Source organism: Filicampus tigris, chromosome 22 (genome assembly GCF_054856515.1).
Source record: "Filicampus tigris isolate MCC_2025a chromosome 22, RoL_Ftig_1.0, whole genome shotgun sequence".
Taxonomy (NCBI): domain Eukaryota; kingdom Metazoa; phylum Chordata; class Actinopteri; order Syngnathiformes; family Syngnathidae; genus Filicampus; species Filicampus tigris.
In genome coordinates, this window is record NC_141238.1 from 3,839,097 (window position 1) to 3,856,094 (window position 16,998).

Genomic DNA, 16,998 nt, shown 5'->3' on the forward strand with positions numbered 1-16,998 from the left:
TCAAACTGACATGTGGCTTGTTTAATTGTTGTGTCGACGACAAAGATAGCCATGTGGGTTGTTTAAAAGTGTCAGTGAGATTCCGGGACAACCAACATATACACACAATGGAAGTCAACAACACACGGAAAAATAATCACTCACAGACACTTGTTCATCCGTAATACATCACACACACTCACACACACACACACACACACACGTACGTCCGAACAGTCAAGCAGATTTGGATATTTGTGTTGGTACAAAAAAGGTGTTTCTGACAAAAATATCTAGCGTGGTGGTCTCTCAGACCCGCCTCCACCCCCCACTGTCTGCTTTCAGTCAAACTTGTCGTATGTACAGTTGAGAAAGGCAGTATATGGCCACACCGTTCGTAAATAAGGATATTAACTGCAATATACAAAATAATATTCATCTGAGGTAAGAACAGATTTGATAAATCAACGAAGTACTCAAAAACGCGCCCCCTAGTTATACAAAGCAACAATAAACTCGGAGGTGATTTAACAGCAGTTGTAAAATCCAACACAAAGGGAGACGAATTAAATAATTTTTCAAAATCCTTCAACGCATGACAGGTGGTCGCGTGGTTTTATCTGCTCGCCATCAATCAAGTGTGATGTGTGAGGGGAACTGAGTGGATGACATCACAGGTCTAAAGCAATGCTAATGCTAATGCTGGGCCATTATTTTGAAATAACATGGGTTGTGCAGCAGAGGGAGGTGTGGGTCACCGACATGAAAATAGAATTTAGTGACAGAGAAAATTGTGACATTTTTGAAGAGCATGATTAAGGTACAAATAGGCTGAGAAAAATAGCTAAGCAAAAAAAAAAAGTATTTTGAGATTATTTCTGCATCTATTTGGATGGTTATTTACCACTGTTTCAATTTTTTTGTACAATTCCCTACAAAATTGCCCAAAGAGCATTTTTTGTCCATGTCCTTGATATCCATGTCCTACTATGATCTTATTTGTAATTTTTTTTCTTCCACTACTAGCGCCACTTTTGGCCTACTAGTGCGCAATTAAAAGACTGTGCTAAACTAGTAAATTTGATACCTGTGAGGTCACCAGCTGGTTGCGTCCATTTCCTGAACTTGGCCGATCCGAGGAGACGCACCACGTTAAGGCAGTGTTACTGACGGAAACGGACACTTTGGACTGGACTCTCCCTTGCCTGACACGCAGCTTCCCCTCCAAAATAAATACCTTGCTAGTGAAAAAAGAAAAAAAAATCCCAGGGTTAGAATTTGCATAAAGGAATACCACACGGAGATGTCAGACACTCACGCATCGGAAGCGACACTTAACACACACAGACAGGAAGTCATTCATGTACTTGGATCCTCTTCATTCCAGTGAAGACGTTTTTGTGCGATGTCGACTCGACACCGACGCTTGGTCGTTTGGAGAGCATCCCCCCCCTGCCGTGGAGACGAACGCTAGAGCTGCGGTATTTCAGGAAAATGCCTCATTTTCAACAATATTCACTTCAGAAACTAACAGACAAAATGGGAGATAAGACGGCCTGTTGATGATGGGAATGCTCTTAGCGGGAGATGATGGCAATTTGGAAATGCACCAATTATTGCAGTGCAAAACTTGAAAGACATTGGGCTTTTTTTTGGCTGGAAGTTAAGTGTATTTCGATATATTTGGATCGAGATGAACCTTCGCAGCAAAGACAAAGCCAGGGAGATTACAGAGGACGCGTGGTCCTCGTAGTGTGGGGACCAACGGAGGTCTCCGGGAAAGATTCAGAGAGCAGCCAATCACATCGTCCGGTTTGGGGCGGGGCAGCAGCTCAAAGATCGCCCATCCTTCCATTGGCTTGCTGCTCTTCTTTCTTCATTTATTTATTTATTTTCTAACATTTGTCATCAGAAACCAGCAAGCTCCATGGAGTTCCTGTGATTTTTTTTTTTTTTTTTTTTTTTTAAGGAAGTCACAGTTTTAGAGGAATTCAGGGTAGGATGTATCATCAGTGCACAAGGCCTCGGTTTATTTTCGGGGGTTGTGATGTCAGAGGCCGAGTAAGGGGGGACTCGGGGGGTGGGGCGGAGGTTAATGAATGGCGGACTGGGGGTGCAGCGGCTAGTCAAGCTCACTCTCCTTGAGCTTGGCATTGTCTCTGACTTGGTCAAACGTGTACGTCTGCACAATCTTGCCGTTCTGGAAGACCGTGTGCAACAGGTCCTGGTCGGGAGGAAGAGGGAGGAGAACGCGTGAGGAACAACGACAATCACACGCTGCAGGGCCGTGGAAAAACAACAGCGAGGGATTGTCCCTCATCTCGCCGTTATTGTTATTGAGCCCTTTTCAAGTGAACTCACCACGCCGTACTCCTCCAGGTCGCCTTTGCCCTCTTCTAGGGTGACAAACTCCCCACTTTGAGTCCGGTGCAGAGACAAGCGTCCTTTCTTTGACCTCTTGTTGGGGTCCGCCACGGGGTCCTTGAACACGTTCACCTGGTAAGAGGCGAACAAAACGCTCAATTAATTTCAATATCATACCCAAAAGTAAGAAAGTATATGCATTTTTATATTAGGAATATAGAATTGAACTTTTACAATTAAAGGGGAAGTCAACGCAATAATTTTCTTCACAATAATATGTGCCTTGTGGAATATAAGTAGTAAAATCCACTCGTTTCCCCCCCCCATCTCAGGGGGCGGCCATTTTGTCACTTGCTGTCGACTGAAAAATGACATCACAGTTGCTCAGGTAACAACCAATCACGGCTCACCTGTTTTTGGAAGCTGAGGCATGATTGGTTGTTACCTGAGCAACTGTGATCTTATTTTTGGTCGACAGCAAGTGACAAAATGGCCGCCCCGTGAGATGGACAAAAATATGTGGATTTTAATACTTACCTCATATTCCACAAACACAATATCAATCAGGATGCCGTGTTTAGACTAGTGGGGCTGCATAGAACAAATCATTGTAAAGAAAATTCCGCGGGTGACTTCCGCTTTAATACAAAAAAGAATGTGCTCAAAAGTAGCGCTTTGTGGGCTATCCCTCACCCCGAGTCCGTTCGTGACCACGTAGCTGCATTTAAAGGAGCAGTTGAGCAGATCTCTGGTCAGCTTCTGCAACAGAGCACCCCCGGAGCCAAAGGAGACGTTTTCAATGGACCACCGATGCTCCTTCATCCCCTCCACTATCTGTGAAGAACAAAACCAAGTGACGAAAGGAAATGCACACATCCAGAGTGAGCTCGTCATGTGTGTGTGTGTACCTCCTGTAGTGTGTTAATGTCCACGCCATCTCCTTGAATGACTCGGATATACGGAGGCAGCACCTTGAAGCCTTTGGCGTTCTCGTCTGGGGGGAACTTCTTCCCCAGGATCTCCAAAACCTGAGTTCATCCATGAAGACAAACAATATCTTTCAATTTCATTTCTTAATAGGGAACTCTTTGGATTGCCGAGCGCACCTTCAACACCGTATCGAGGGGGTTCCCCGAGTCCGGCCGCACGACGAGCGGCGCGTCGGCGCTGCGCGACTCGATGAGTCCGCGGAGGTCCTCGCCCCAGATCTTCTCGCAGGCGTTGTAGATGTCGTAGCTGTCGCTGACGATGGAGACGGGCACGCCGGGGAACTGCTTGATGATGTGCTCGAAGGCGTCCTTCTCGTGGTCCTTACCCCACGCGGTGATGGTGCTGTGAAATATTTCAAGATGGAAGTATTACATAAACAATCAAGAGAAAATCAAAATACTTTTTGGAAAGATAGAAAAATGGGCCTCATGAAAAGTATCTCCATGTCTTTAATGAATCTCTCTGAGTCCTGAATTAAATGAACTTTTCTAACAAATTGTAATTTGTTGATTTGCACTTGCCACAGATTGTACACAAGGGAGCTGCATGTCCTTTTTTCGGTGTGAAAAATGTTTTCAAATATTACAATAACTTCACAAAAAAAAAAAATGATACAAAAAGCATCTATTGGCAAATTATGCTACACTAATTATAAGGGGTAAGGCCTAAATTTAGTGATTGCATTTTTCAATTACATGAGCTAAAGGTGTGCATTTTTTCATAATTTTTTAAAAGATTAGGAGTAGGACAGTACAACCCACTTTACAAACATTGCATTCCCCAAAACATATCAACCATAAATGATCCTTTACTGCACATTGGCCCCCTCGCTAAGGTAAACAGATGAGTGTGTCATTCTATACCAGTTACTATGGCAACAACGCAACCATCCTACAATGCACTGATGCGGGAATGAAGGATGAATCGAAGCAGCACTAACTGTCCCTGATGGCGACGAGGAAGCGACTGCGTGTGTGTGTGTGTGTGACGTAAATGGCCCAGTGCCATAAAACAAAAGCATGTGGACACGGTGCGACAGCCAATCGCAATCTTCCCACCTCCAGCCAATCACGGCACGGGCAGCCAAACGAGCCCCCCGACACAGAGCAGATGTCTCTGGGTGGATTTTGGACTACGGTAGAGAAATTCCACCGCTTTGCTGTTGGTAGTCGTGATAATACTTCATCATCATTGTGTCTTTCCCCAGAGAGGACTTCTGACTGACTTAAGAGGCCAATATGATGGATAGAGCCATGTGTTGCTTTGGCATGCACTTGCCAGTGTATAAATGTGTTTTGCAGTGAACCCCCTTTATCGTTGGGGATACACTTACGCCAAGTATTCCGTAGCTCGCTGAAAATTAATGGAAGACTTTCGAATAACATCACCACGGGGAAAGGAAAAGACGACTCTCATTCACACAGTTGAAGTTTACAATAACATTGGAATGAGAAAATTGAGCTGAACATGTTAAGTGTTGCATTTCGTCAAACCAAAGTCCAATAGCTTAATGCTAACATATAACGCAAATCATCATAGACGGGCTAACGGAAATTAGCATGAATGCCATGGGTGTAAACTAAAAACTGCGATATAGCGGGGGAACATTGTAGTGTGAATACATTTTTTTTCCGGCACCACAGTGTATGTGTGCGTGTGTGTGTGTGTGTGTGTGTACCTGTGTTCCGCAGCAGGTACGGAGAACCCTGGCACTGGGTCCTTAGTGCCATAGTACTTCTTAATCACACCGATGCCAGCGACTGTATCCGTGCCCTTAAAGTTGACCAAGTGAGCAGATGCGCCGATGCCAGCAGTCTGTTGAAAACAACAGAAGATCATAAATACATACACAAATTAAATAAAAAAAAAAAAAACACCCCTTGTGACTTCTCTACAGGATGACATTTCCTCAGTACCTCTTGCGAGGAGACGCCCCGGTAGCCGAAGTCGTGTAATTTGTACTCGAGCCCTTGCAAGTTCCCGGATGTGTCCAGGAGATACTTGGCCAGGATCTTCTTCTGCTCCCTGGAGTTGGTCGCCACGGTGATGGGGTACCAGATCTGCACTAGGATGGTCTGACCAACAGAGGAGGGACAGTCATTGACACGTTGAGTAGTCAACTGGAGCTAAAGCCTTAAACCAACAAGCCGGTTAGTGGGTAACATTCCTTGACATTCCCAAACGCATTCCCGGCCAACAGGAGTGTAAAAACAAGCGGCTTTAAACAGCACACGCAACGTGGGCGTGTGCTGAAGGTTGCCTCACCTCTGTCTATGCATGTGTGTTTGTGTGTCGTCACCCAAGGCTAAGCTATTATCTCTGTGTCGGAGGTTGTTTTGAATAGTTGGCCTTTCATTGTCTGTTAGTGGGATTATGCAAAAATAAAAATTCGATCAACACACACACTAAATAGTCTCGTGACTCCATGACCACGCCTCCTTCTGCATACATACACAAGGTCATACAGCATTATTCGCAGACTGACCTTGACTATTGGCTCACGTAACAAAAATAGTGGTATCATTAAATGAGGTGTGTGCAGTATAGCTGCCGTGTTGTAAAAGAGAGGAGAGTGGGGAACAAAGCAGAATGCTGCGTCTAATTATATCATCTCGTGTGTGTGTGTGTGTGTGTGTGTGTGTGTGTGCTGACGCATGTCTTTATACCAGTTGTGCGGATTTGAGTGGGTGCGTGATTATGTGACGTGACGAAAACATTTCCGTCCACACTGCCTTGCTTGTTTAAAAAAAAAACAAACAAAAAAAAAAACGCATGCACACACTAAACTACAAGTGGACTATTCAAATGTTTAAATTCAGAAAGACTAAAAGTCAGTCAGACAAAATGAGATAAAAAAAGAATAATGGGGGAGAAAATAAAATCAAATAGGATAAATGAATAAATAAAGGGTCATAATTATATTCTGTCGTGCTGCATCGACAAGTGTTCAGCTGCTTCTTTATTCTGCTTCTTCCACATGAACGGCTTCGCTCTGCAGGGACACAAGTGCGGTCCGTGCCGGAGCTGCATGACGGAATGACGCGGCAAAATTTACTGACGCGCCCACCTGTGGTTACATTTTTGTAGGAGAGTGAAGACGTAAATCTCGGTTATGAAATGAATTTGAATCAATCTCTGATTAAAATTTGCTGTTGATGAGTGTAATTAAAAAAAAAAAAAAAAAAAAAAAAATAGTTTCCTCACCTCTACCCAGTTTGTGAGCCAGTAGCATTCTGGATCCGTGCTCTCAACTGTGAACAGGACGTTGCCGCGGGGGATGACGCTCCCCTCGGGGACCGCCTTGATTTCAATCGGCAGGTGGCCGTTATATTTCTGCAAAAGGGTAATAAACATGTCACACTTTCCTCCAAAGCCCTGAAACCTCCAAAATGATTGAGTTTCTAACCTCCAAAATGTACGTCCAGCCTTTCTCGTTAAAAACGTCATCCTGGAAGTGTTCCCGGTACACCTCCTTGGCCTCCTGGATTTTCTCCGGAGTGACTACCTTTCCTGGACACGAGAAGGAGTTAGTGTGAAGTGCAGAAAAAAAAATAAGAGAAGAAACCCAAGGGACAGGAATGCTATTTTACTGTCCATGGTTGTAATCCAATTGGAAGCATCCCATTCGCAGCGACAGGGCTTCTTTGTCCTCTCAACTAGCACTCACTTCTTGATATTCTCTATTTCTCGCTTCTGCTCGCCGTACAGCGACAATATGCAGGTTGCTGCTAGACTCTAAAATTCAGTCAGAATGTTATAAAAAGGGATTTCCCCCAGTGCAAAAACTACACAGTAACATTTTCCTGTTCTACTGGCATAACATTTTACTTAATATATTCTTAATTTCATTACTTTTTTTTTTTTGCAGTGTAGCATGTCACTACAAAGAAATACATTGATTTTTTTTTCCATTTTGTTGATAATTTTATATTAGCCTACTACCATAACTGCCTAAATCATTTTTACTGTGAGGCTAATGATTTTTCTGGTCTAGTTCGGAATAGTCTTCGTCCAAAAACAACAACTGTCCAGGTCTGAATAGTTGTGGGATCAAGGATGCAAATGGAAAGGTTAATCATTAAGCCTGCTTGGAAGGAAGGGGGTGGGGGGGGCGGCGGTCATTGCGGTGCCGGCCGTCCCCTCTGATTGGCTGAAAGAGCAGCTGTGCTTTTGTGTCCCTTACTCTCCCCCCGCGGCACCTCTGCCGCCGCACCATGAAATCCTCTTAGGAGGCCATGGACTGCTTTTTTTTTTTTTTTTTTTTTCCCTGAAGTGGTGAAAACTAGAAATGCTTATATCCTGCCTCACGTGTATGGGCTACTTTATAACGATTATTTCACATGATTTAGAAGAACCATTTGCTTTTTGATGGTCACGATACCATTTTGCGACGGCAAGTAGCATTCAAAATACGACAGAGGAGTCAAGACCTACCTTTGAGGTATTTGTGGAGGATGTACTGAAGGCCGTAGAAGACCGTTTTGTCGTATTTGACTTTTCTACTTTTGGTGGGATCCGTCCTCTTCTCGCGGCATTCAAAGTAGGAGTAGACTTTGCTCGTGTTGGGGGGGTATTGTTTGTAATGCGTTACCTGCACATACAGAACACAAAAAAACTTATCGCAAGGGCACAATGGAGGAGCGTCACCGAATAGACTGTCAATAAAGATTATTTAACTTTATCTGACCCTTCAACCACTAGGCTAAGTTCAACGTCTGACTAATCTAGCGAGATGTGAATTATCTTCAAATTGCACAACTGAACCAAGAGCAAAACTATGCAATTGTTTCAAAATACAGAATGAAAGGTCCTCTATGTAATTTCAGTTTGGGGAAAAACTCCACCGAACACGCATTCACAAATGGAATGTTTTTTTTTTGTTTTTTAATCAGTGGTGTAAAACTACAATGTAACTGGTCAGACTGTTCAACAGAGACATGCCTGGGCATAGTTCCTCAAACAGGAAATGGTAATGCTAACAAAATAAGAAATCCTACGTCCACGTTCGTTCTCCATGATATCCCCACTGAGGGATTTGAAGATTGAACATTTGTCATTATACTGAATTAAATCCATTAATCCACCATGACAGTGAAAATGAGTGTAATAAATTAAAAGCGTACAGACTGTCCTCCCTGATAAAAGTGGTATTGATGGAGTTTCAGTGCACGTCTGAACTAGTATTCTCGGAATTTTGCATTCAAAACAATATATCAAGTGGTAAAAGGAGTTATTTACTATCTTGCCCTTGTAACATTCAAACCTAACTTGTTTTCTGTGTGTTCAAACTTGATCCTGTGTGGCCCACAGGCTCGACCGCAGCTGAGATAGGTGGCCGAGAAGGGTGGGAAAAACAAGAGGCAAAGATAAATGTCAACGACCAACTCAGTTTATTTGACCCCTGTCAGTGTCCTTTCAAGGACTCAAAATAGAGTCAAGACATTCACTGGAGAGCGTGTAGCTGCCCACGCACTCACACACTCTCTACTACTATCCAGCTTTATCTTGGGCAATTCTAAACACCAATGTGCACCGACTTAAATATGCAGTTCTCTGAAGGTAATGTGATCTGGCCAAACTACATAAAAATAGTGAGAATAGGGCTACTTCGAGCTTGTCCAAACTGTACTGGAGAGTGTGTTCAAAATGAGTTTCAGCAATTGAGTGAGGGGGGAGCTGGACAATCACCTAATAAATGTCAGAAGCCCCCCCCCAACCTGCGCCATGACAACACTATGCATGTTTCCAAACAATAGGAGTGTGTGTGTGGGGGGGGGGGTTTTCTTCATGAAAAGTGACAACTAGTTTCTCACACAACTGTATATGACATGAAAATGACACAGCAGCCATTTTAGAAAGCCTCGTCCAGAGCACATAAAACCTGATCACCGTCATGAACCTTCTCTGACTTCTTAGTAGTATTTAGTATCAACAACAACTTCCTTTCATTTTATTTTAAGAGAAAGGCATGCTTGCTTTGCACGGATTTAGAGTACAGTACAAACTGCAGAAAGCTAAAAGTTTATTCCACATGTATTTTTTTTAAACGATGCCAAAACAGTGATATTCTTCTCGGGCGGGAACTGTCAGATGTTCAGGGCATTGTCAATGGAACTTCTCTTCCATACATGAATGATGAAAAGCTGCTTTTAATCTTAAAATTGTATTCACATACAGCTCTTTAAGTTAATGTACAGCTATATGAAAATAGATACAAGAAAAAATTGTTACATCATACAAATACTTAAATGTTGGCGGTGAAACCACGTAACCATGGGACATGGCAACTAGACTGACAACCGTCCAAGCGATAAGCATGAAGACAAACATTTTTTCTTCTTCTTATAAATGGTTCGCGATGGTATATAATCAAATGAATGTCTTACATAAAAATCCTGTAAAATATCCATACTAATGGCGCTACTTGGCACCCAGACAAAGTAGCTTCGGGAAGAAGGTCATTTCCACTTAAAACTTTTATTTTGTCCCACAAGTTTAAATGTCCATTCGACTCGGTCTATTTGTTCTAATAACACTGTAATAATAACACCTCCCGATTTCGACTTTCCCCACGGAGGAGCGCAGCGGACTACCCACGGAGCACTTGCTAGCACGATGCTAACTAATGTTAGCTTGTTCATAGCCTTGGTCGCGGTTGCTTTGCACCTAACTTAGCATGTTAGCTCATTCGGATAGTGAGCGCATAGGATAGCAAAGCTAGCCGAGCACCGACCGGTGCGACTGGGGAGGAATTGAAAGCCGACAGAGAGATGCTTTGTTACAGTCGCTCCCACCCCCCCTCTCCGCATCCTCCACTCGGCCTGGTGTCGACCACCTCAGTGCGGTGGCCTTGGGACTGATGGTGGAGCCACCTTGACAAAATGCGTTTCCATCCATTCATCCATCAGCCTCGCACGCATCCCACCCACCCTCCTCATCCCATCTGAGAGAGACCCCATCCCGGTGACGGGTACCTTGTAGGAATCGGTGGCGAGCAGGATGTTGAAGTCGGCGTCCCTGTGCTCCATCTTTTCCCCCCTCTTCGCTTGTTCGTCAGTCGCAGCTGTCAGTGGGTTGCGCCGTGCCGCTGCCGGGGACTCCTGGCTGATAACGTAGCTGAGGCGAAAGGGGGAGGAGGCGGAGGACCGAGTCGATGACGGAGGGGGTTGAGAACATGGGGGAAGGGGGGCGGGTGGGCAACGGGTGGTCGCTCTCAAAAAATCCGAACTGGCTCGGCTGCACTCGGTTCTGCCCGGCAACCTCGCGACGCGAGCCAACTAGGAAGCGTGCAGTCGCCGAAGATCGTCAAGTGAGGGTTGAGGACTCGTTCTGCAAGCGAGGCAGCAACATAAGTGTCAGATCGTATACGGTACAGTGGACCCCCGCATATTCACGGTTCGACAACCGCAGAATCGGCTATTTTCCCGGATTTTTTTTTAACACATTGCAGTAAGTATGGAGTAATTAGAGCCTTGCAAAGAACTAACTTCAGCAGCTTCATTGGCCATGCAGAGTAGTTGATCTCATTAACATGAATAGAAAATGTATATGTTGACTTACAGAGGCTAGGTTTACATTTTGCAGCGAGTTTTTTTTTTTTTCGGGAGTCCACTGCACAGTAATTCTAAATGACAAATTATTCTCTGAAACAGCCCAATGACAAATAAGGGTGTTTACTGTAAGAGTAATTTGTCATAGGCGTTTTTAACCGCACTACAATTCCATTTTTACTGTAATTACAAGACAATCAAAAGCTATGCAAACCAACCCACATTCATAATAGTTTAAAATCAAAACACTGACGTAATACAGTAGAATGCTCACATGTTTTACACAAAAATGAGAGTTGGTGCTCTTCTCGCTGAATAACCTTCTTTGAGGTGACGTAAGACATGCAAGTCGTTAAAGTGTCCGCAAGAGGGCAGTGTTGGCTACACTTACAATGAACCCCCGTCTACAGACGAGAAAATGCTAATAAAACGTGAAAATTATAACAATATCGCTAAGTGTGCATCTGCTTGTAGTTTTAATTCATTACTACACAATAAAAAATAAAATAAAGTCACATTTTAAACACATTATATGACTCACAGTAGTGAAGTGTACCTTATTATTGTGCCCAGTGCGTGATCGCGTAACAAATGAATGTGACACACTATTGCGAGCCGCCTGAGTGACTGGATGGTGATGGGCTGGTGGTGCAAGATTCCAGCCAGGCTGTGGAACATTTCCGAGATGACCGAGGAAAAAGTTCAGCTCGGCTGCCTAGACTTTTACAAGAAAGAAAAAAAAGTTAACGAGACTTTCCGTCATGTGATGCCCCACCCGGAAAAACTGCCGAGTCTGCAGGGAAGCGACGCTCTGTCAAGTTCTTGGATCTGATTGTGCTCTTTTACAGCAAGAGTCGGTTGTGTTCTTATGTTAAAACTGCAGCCGAAGTTTGACCTGCGCAAAGATGTGGAGGCTGACATTCGCAGGAAGGAGGCGGCGGTGTGCAGGGTGAAAGGTGAGGCGTTCAGGCGCTGTCGGTCAGATAGCACTCGGCGTCACACGCGAAATTTACCTGCATAAACTCAAAATATTTAACATACACTTTTGCTACTATTTCTCATTAGCTGAAATCAGAGAAATCAAATACTTTCTATGTCACACAAGGCCAATTTCCCCTAAATATTGTTCACAAATTAAATGTGTCTAAATCTGTGTTTGTGAGCGAATCCGTCCACCTCAAAGGCATATTGCACAGATGTGCAGTAGGTTGCCCAAAATAAAAGCCCATGGAAAAATTGCTGTTTTATTGGAAGTGATATGCCACACCTGTGAGGCAGACGGACTATCTCGGCTACAGACAAGTGTTCACAATCAGATTTGTGAGCAATAGTTGAGAGAAATGGCCCTTTTGTATCTGTAGAAAATGAGAGCAAGTGGTGCATTTATATTCCTTTCAGAATAACTTCGATTCTAAACTGCACATGTGCATCCCTGATTTATTTATTAAAATTAAGGTGAAAGATGCATTTACATTGGGAATGTTATTGATGCCCTGGCGTGCCCGAAGCACACAACGCCTCAAGTGAGCACACTGTGCTAAAATGATGTTGCAGCACAGGGGCAAAGGAAAATGATTGACAGTGTCAGGAAACTTTAATGGTGCAATACTGTAAGGTTGGAGTGAAATAGCTTGTGTGTGTGTTACAGTTTTGTTTTTTTCAGAAGCGTAGACCTCTTTTTGACAAGTCGACGTTTAGAGCGTAGTCAGGCTGAATTATTATATGGGATGTAACAAGCATAATCCAAACGTATGCCAAGGCACACTGCTGTTGTTTACCTAATGATGCTGTGTCTGCAGACTACTCTGGAGCAGTGGACCTTTTAATCCTCAACACTGAGAGAGATGGGGGCATCCTTTACTCCTGGAAGGTTGTTATTACTGTTGCTGACTGCGACTTCCTGTTTGTAATTTTTTGATATTTTGGAATTATGGCTACAAAGTTCAACCTCGACGCATTTTTTTGGAGGACATTTCAAGTGTAACATTTGGAAAACAAGCTCTAACTTCCTCATGCTTTGAGGCTGTTTTTATTAAGATGGAATTGGGGTTTAGGTAAAGTGGACCGTTCAAACCTTCAGGCTTCCAAATACACTTTTTGGGAATTACCGCCGAAATGTTCAACTTTGGGTTCATTGGCCTATAACAAAATTGCCCCAAAACGTGTCATGGTCTGATGGGACTTAGGTTGAAATTTTGGACAGGAAAGCCTACTAGAACATATAAACTGAATTTGGGGTTAGTCAGAGGCACTTCAAATGATAGCAGGTCTGTGCCAACTCCCATTTCACGTCTCATTTTTTATATCACAAAAACTGCATTTGAACAGGGGTGTGTAGACTTTACATACCCAAAAGTGGTTTTGCCGCCCTCTTGTGGCATCAATACTCAATTAACCTTCTTGGGTGGGCGTCAACTACTTCCAGGTTTTCACTTTTTGTGGCAAGGCCACTGCATATTTTTTGTGTAGGTTATCTTCCATATAGTTATATATTTTTATATTTATAATGAAAAAAAAAAAACTTGAGGAAAAAGTTGTGTGTGTGTGCCACGCATCTTCAAATGGACTGAAAAATCAAACTGCATAAAGCGCATGTTTCCTCCTGATGATTCCACTTCATCTATACTATTTGGGGAGTCGGGAAACTTTTTAACCCTCAGTGAGTATAGTTGTCTTCTGAAACCGCTCTGTGCGGCATACATTTTTAATGACACACCCGCCAAACAGGTTTTGGAGGCCAAAGATGGCCCTGCAAAAAGGTTTTTTTCTTTTATTTTTTTCTTTTAAATAAATAGGCGCTTTTTAGTATTGGTTGTACAGTACTTGAATTAAGTGCTGCAATAATCTCATCTTTCCTCGTAGGGTTCAACTGGGACCACCAGAATCGGGAAATATGATGCAAGCACTAAGCAGAATAAGGTGTCAGTTCATTTCACCTTTATTTATTTATATTTATATATATATATATTTATATATATATATTTATATATATATATATATATATATATATATATATATATATATATATATATATATATATATATATATGTATAAACACACATACGTATATAAGGATACATATACATATACACATATATATATATGAATATACTATTTCTTTACTTTCGATCTAAGTTCATCCATTTACATGGCACCTGTGTGTGTTTTCACGCCAACAGCTCCTGTACACCTTCGACAAGCAGGTTTGCGTCAGCAGCTGCTCCCTAAACAAGGAGGGGACGTTGTTAGGTGAGCCCAATACCGAATTTCGCAAGTTCACAATTTGACGACGCGGACGAATTAAAAGGCTCCACAATATCTTTTCCCTCTCTTAGCGGTCAGCTTGGCGCAAAACACCCGCGGGGAGGAGCACCTCAAACCAAGTAAGGCACATTCCGCTGTTCCTTTGTTCATTTGCATGCGTTCTAATTGCCTTCCCTTAGTTTCCAAGTGCTTGACGCTCCTGATTGAGATCCATCCGATCAACAACACCAAGGTCTTAAAGGCGGTAGACTGTAGGGTCAAAGTGCAGGTAGAGCGTGCGAAAAGCAGCCGCGATGCGCGTGGAGCAGCGGCCTTCTTCAACTATCCTGAAAGATTGGCTTGCTTTTGGGTTTCAGTTCCTCCATCCGGAAACTGACCGCAGATCAGTGCACGAGAGCCACTTGCTGCTGCTGACCGAAGACGGATGTGAGTCTCGATCTCAGAAAACAAGTGGCCCGCGTGTCACTTTTGACTCGGTTTCTCGTGTGTGCGCTTCAGATGTGGATCAGTACCACGTCCTGCTGACCAGACATGAAGGTTACAAAGTGGTAAGATGAACTCGACGTGCCTTCCGAAAGCACACCTGCCCAGTAATAGAAGACTCCCCATGAGCGCTTAAAATTTCAAGCTTGAATTTGAATGTTTAATTCTGAAACATGCTTGCCTTTTATTGTAATTACTTCTCTCTGCGCTGCTACAAATCAGAAATGTGTTTTTTAATTGCTTTAATTTGAGCTCAGAAAAAGCCGGTAATACGGCCCATTGTTGCAATTATGCGGAGCGACTGGAAGTATTTCAGGCTTAAACTACAATTTGGAAAACGTGTCTCGGGGAACCAGTTGCTGGCCAATCCCGAGCGTTTGTCAAAGACGGCCCAGCGGGTGGCGGAGGATTTTTGCTGGGTCCAATGGGACGTGCACACGCAGAGGCTCTACTATCTCACCCCGGCGGTAACGCAGCGCTCATATTATATACACACATACATACATATATATATATATACACACACACAGATATACATATACACATACACATATACGTATATGCGTATACACATATACGTATGTGCATATACATACAGTATATATACACATATATTGTGGTAAAAATCGGATTCAAATGCATACGTGTTTTCCACAGGACAAGTCCCTGCTGCAATGTGTGCAATTCTACGACAACCGCAATTGTGAAACTGTGGTAACGGCAAACCCGCTACCGTACATGGACACTCGCGACACTTCTGATAAGCTTGTGATGCTCTTGATGCTTTATGACCCTTTCGCCATCTTGTGGCATCCATGCGCAATGACCTGACCACTTTGGAGGGGGCGTCAATCGTAATTTGTGACTCTGCTATCCCACAGCTGGAGCTCCCATTAGAGCTGCCGGCCCATGCTTTCAGCACCGTCAAGTAAGACGACAACCGCTACTAAATTGTGTTTGCAATTTTTGCTGTATACTGTCAAAAATGTGCTGTAATATCGTTGCCATATGGCCGCAACATTAGGTACACTAGCACAATCCAAAGAGCCTCTCTGGCGGGGTCAATTTGTACAGGTGTACCTAATTTTGTGGCCTGTCGGTGTTTATAAAGGTGTATGTGTGTGATAGGTTTGTGAACCTCGGTTTTGACCACCATTACGCGGAGAGTCCGGAGCGTGTCAAGATGGAAGTATTCACAAACAAATTAGGTAATACTTACTTCACATTAATGCCCCTCCAATAAAAAAGTCACCAACTGACAGCTAATGCTATCTATTTGTTGTTTTTTTCCTGGTTGGCAAAACGAGAACGTAAGTCCCTCGCCCCGACGCAATACAACAATGATTGGATCTTCACCATTTGATTAAAAGCCGGTTGAATCTGCACTGTCGTGGCCGCGCCGATTGATGCGTTTTGAATTGCGAGATCCTGATTTGAATCTGAGGCGCAATCAATTCATTCACTGGCCTCAACACGTGCACATTTGAGAAGATCGAATGCAGGCTGTGTGAAAAAAAATTCAGCTCATGTGGGGTATTGAAATGATTACACTTGCAATATTTGTCTATTTTATTCCAGGAAGCATGTGCGTGTGCTACAGTCAACCCACAAACAAACCAGAGCTCATCTATTCTGTGGTTCTCGTTCACAAAGGTGTGTGTGTGTGTGTGTGTGTTACCCGCAGTCACGCGTCGCCAGCTGTGAAGGGCCAGCATGTCAACTCATTTTCCCTTTTCATCCTCTTTCAGACTGCAGAAAGACTTTCCGGGTCACTTTGGGGCAGCCGACACGGGACAGCGTGCAGCTCCAGCCGCTCTTCATCCCTATAGGTCAAACACGCACACACACACACACACACACACACGGAGACACACTTCTGCTCTTTTCAGAGAATTTCGAAAAACAACTGAGAGTGTGTGGCCTAATTTGGCCTCAACGTCAGCCGAGCAGCGCGTACGCTAACAAGCGGGGTTGTTATTTGCATATGTAGGTTACTACGTCGTGGTGTACCTGCATGCGCGCTTCCTGCACTGCATCAACACCAGGCAGCAGGAGATGATCTGCCACTCCCTCTTCCTGTCTGGTAAGATAAAGTGTTCCGCACTCTTTTTCTAATTAAGTGTTATCCCACTGAGCTACATTGGTTGTGTGTGCTTGGAATTGTCTAACTTGTATCTTATAGACATTAGCTTTACAGCATTAGTACCTAGGCTAGCAAGCAATTGACGCCCCTTCTAAAAATATTTTATACCCAGTAGGGCTCTAACTACTGAATATTTTTAGAATCGACTATGCGACTAATCGTCCCACCGATTAATGGAGTAAGGCGATAAAAACGAATTATTATTGTTGTCCATGTTACGCACTA

The 16,998-nt window shown here is 43.5% G+C and overlaps 3 protein-coding genes across 6 annotated transcripts in view; 1 reads left to right on the plus strand and 2 right to left on the minus strand.

Annotated features, from left to right (window-relative positions):
• nampt1 (nicotinamide phosphoribosyltransferase 1) lies at positions 1-12,068 on the minus strand. 3 transcript variants are annotated; one of them, XR_015084637.1, is made up of 13 exons: positions 11,440-11,792; positions 10,308-10,662; positions 7,768-7,924; positions 6,740-6,843; positions 6,538-6,666; positions 5,250-5,408; positions 5,012-5,148; positions 3,450-3,675; positions 3,252-3,371; positions 3,037-3,177; positions 2,341-2,475; positions 1,298-2,203; positions 1-1,220 (listed from the first exon to the last, which is right to left on the minus strand). XR_015084637.1 is itself a non-coding variant. In XM_086022030.1 (13 exons), exons 3-13 carry the CDS (start codon positions 10,359-10,361, stop codon positions 2,102-2,104), a joined length of 1,464 nt encoding a protein of 487 aa, XP_085878156.1. In that variant the 5' UTR covers positions 10,362-10,662; positions 11,440-11,598; positions 11,779-11,797; the 3' UTR covers positions 1-2,101. The 3 variants fall into 3 exon arrangements, 2 of the variants coding, with proteins under 2 accessions (XP_085878156.1, XP_085878155.1); XM_086022030.1 differs by having other exon boundaries at positions 1-2,203; positions 11,440-11,598; positions 11,779-11,797; XM_086022029.1 differs by having other exon boundaries at positions 1-2,203; positions 11,440-12,068.
• The window catches only part of gsap (gamma-secretase activating protein), an 18,828-nt gene continuing 12,472 nt past the window's right edge, over positions 10,643-16,998 (plus strand). The window contains exons 1-16 of one of the 2 annotated variants that reach the window (XM_086022022.1): positions 10,645-10,782; positions 11,457-11,839; positions 12,683-12,753; positions 13,746-13,802; positions 14,063-14,132; positions 14,219-14,266; positions 14,327-14,415; positions 14,504-14,573; positions 14,646-14,695; positions 14,987-15,097; positions 15,288-15,344; positions 15,512-15,558; positions 15,759-15,838; positions 16,209-16,283; positions 16,379-16,459; positions 16,621-16,713. In XM_086022022.1, the coding sequence (XP_085878148.1) occupies positions 11,752-11,839; positions 12,683-12,753; positions 13,746-13,802; positions 14,063-14,132; positions 14,219-14,266; positions 14,327-14,415; positions 14,504-14,573; positions 14,646-14,695; positions 14,987-15,097; positions 15,288-15,344; positions 15,512-15,558; positions 15,759-15,838; positions 16,209-16,283; positions 16,379-16,459; positions 16,621-16,713 (1,087 nt within the window). In that variant the 5' untranslated portion in view covers positions 10,645-10,782; positions 11,457-11,751. Of the gene's footprint in view, positions 10,783-11,456; positions 11,840-12,682; positions 12,754-13,745; positions 13,803-14,062; positions 14,133-14,218; positions 14,416-14,503; positions 14,574-14,645; positions 14,696-14,986; positions 15,098-15,287; positions 15,345-15,511; positions 15,559-15,758; positions 15,839-16,208; positions 16,284-16,378; positions 16,460-16,620; positions 16,714-16,998 lie in introns of both variants that reach the window. The other variant, XM_086022021.1, reaches the window with a different exon arrangement.
• ccdc146 (coiled-coil domain containing 146) overlaps positions 14,007-16,998 on the minus strand; it is a 71,188-nt gene continuing 68,196 nt past the window's right edge. Inside the window, exons 29-30 of the mRNA XM_086022015.1 lie at positions 16,309-16,453; positions 14,007-14,107 (exon numbers count right to left, since the gene is read on the minus strand). The gene's annotated coding sequence lies outside the window, so the exon portion shown is untranslated. The remainder of the gene's footprint in view (positions 14,108-16,308; positions 16,454-16,998) is intronic.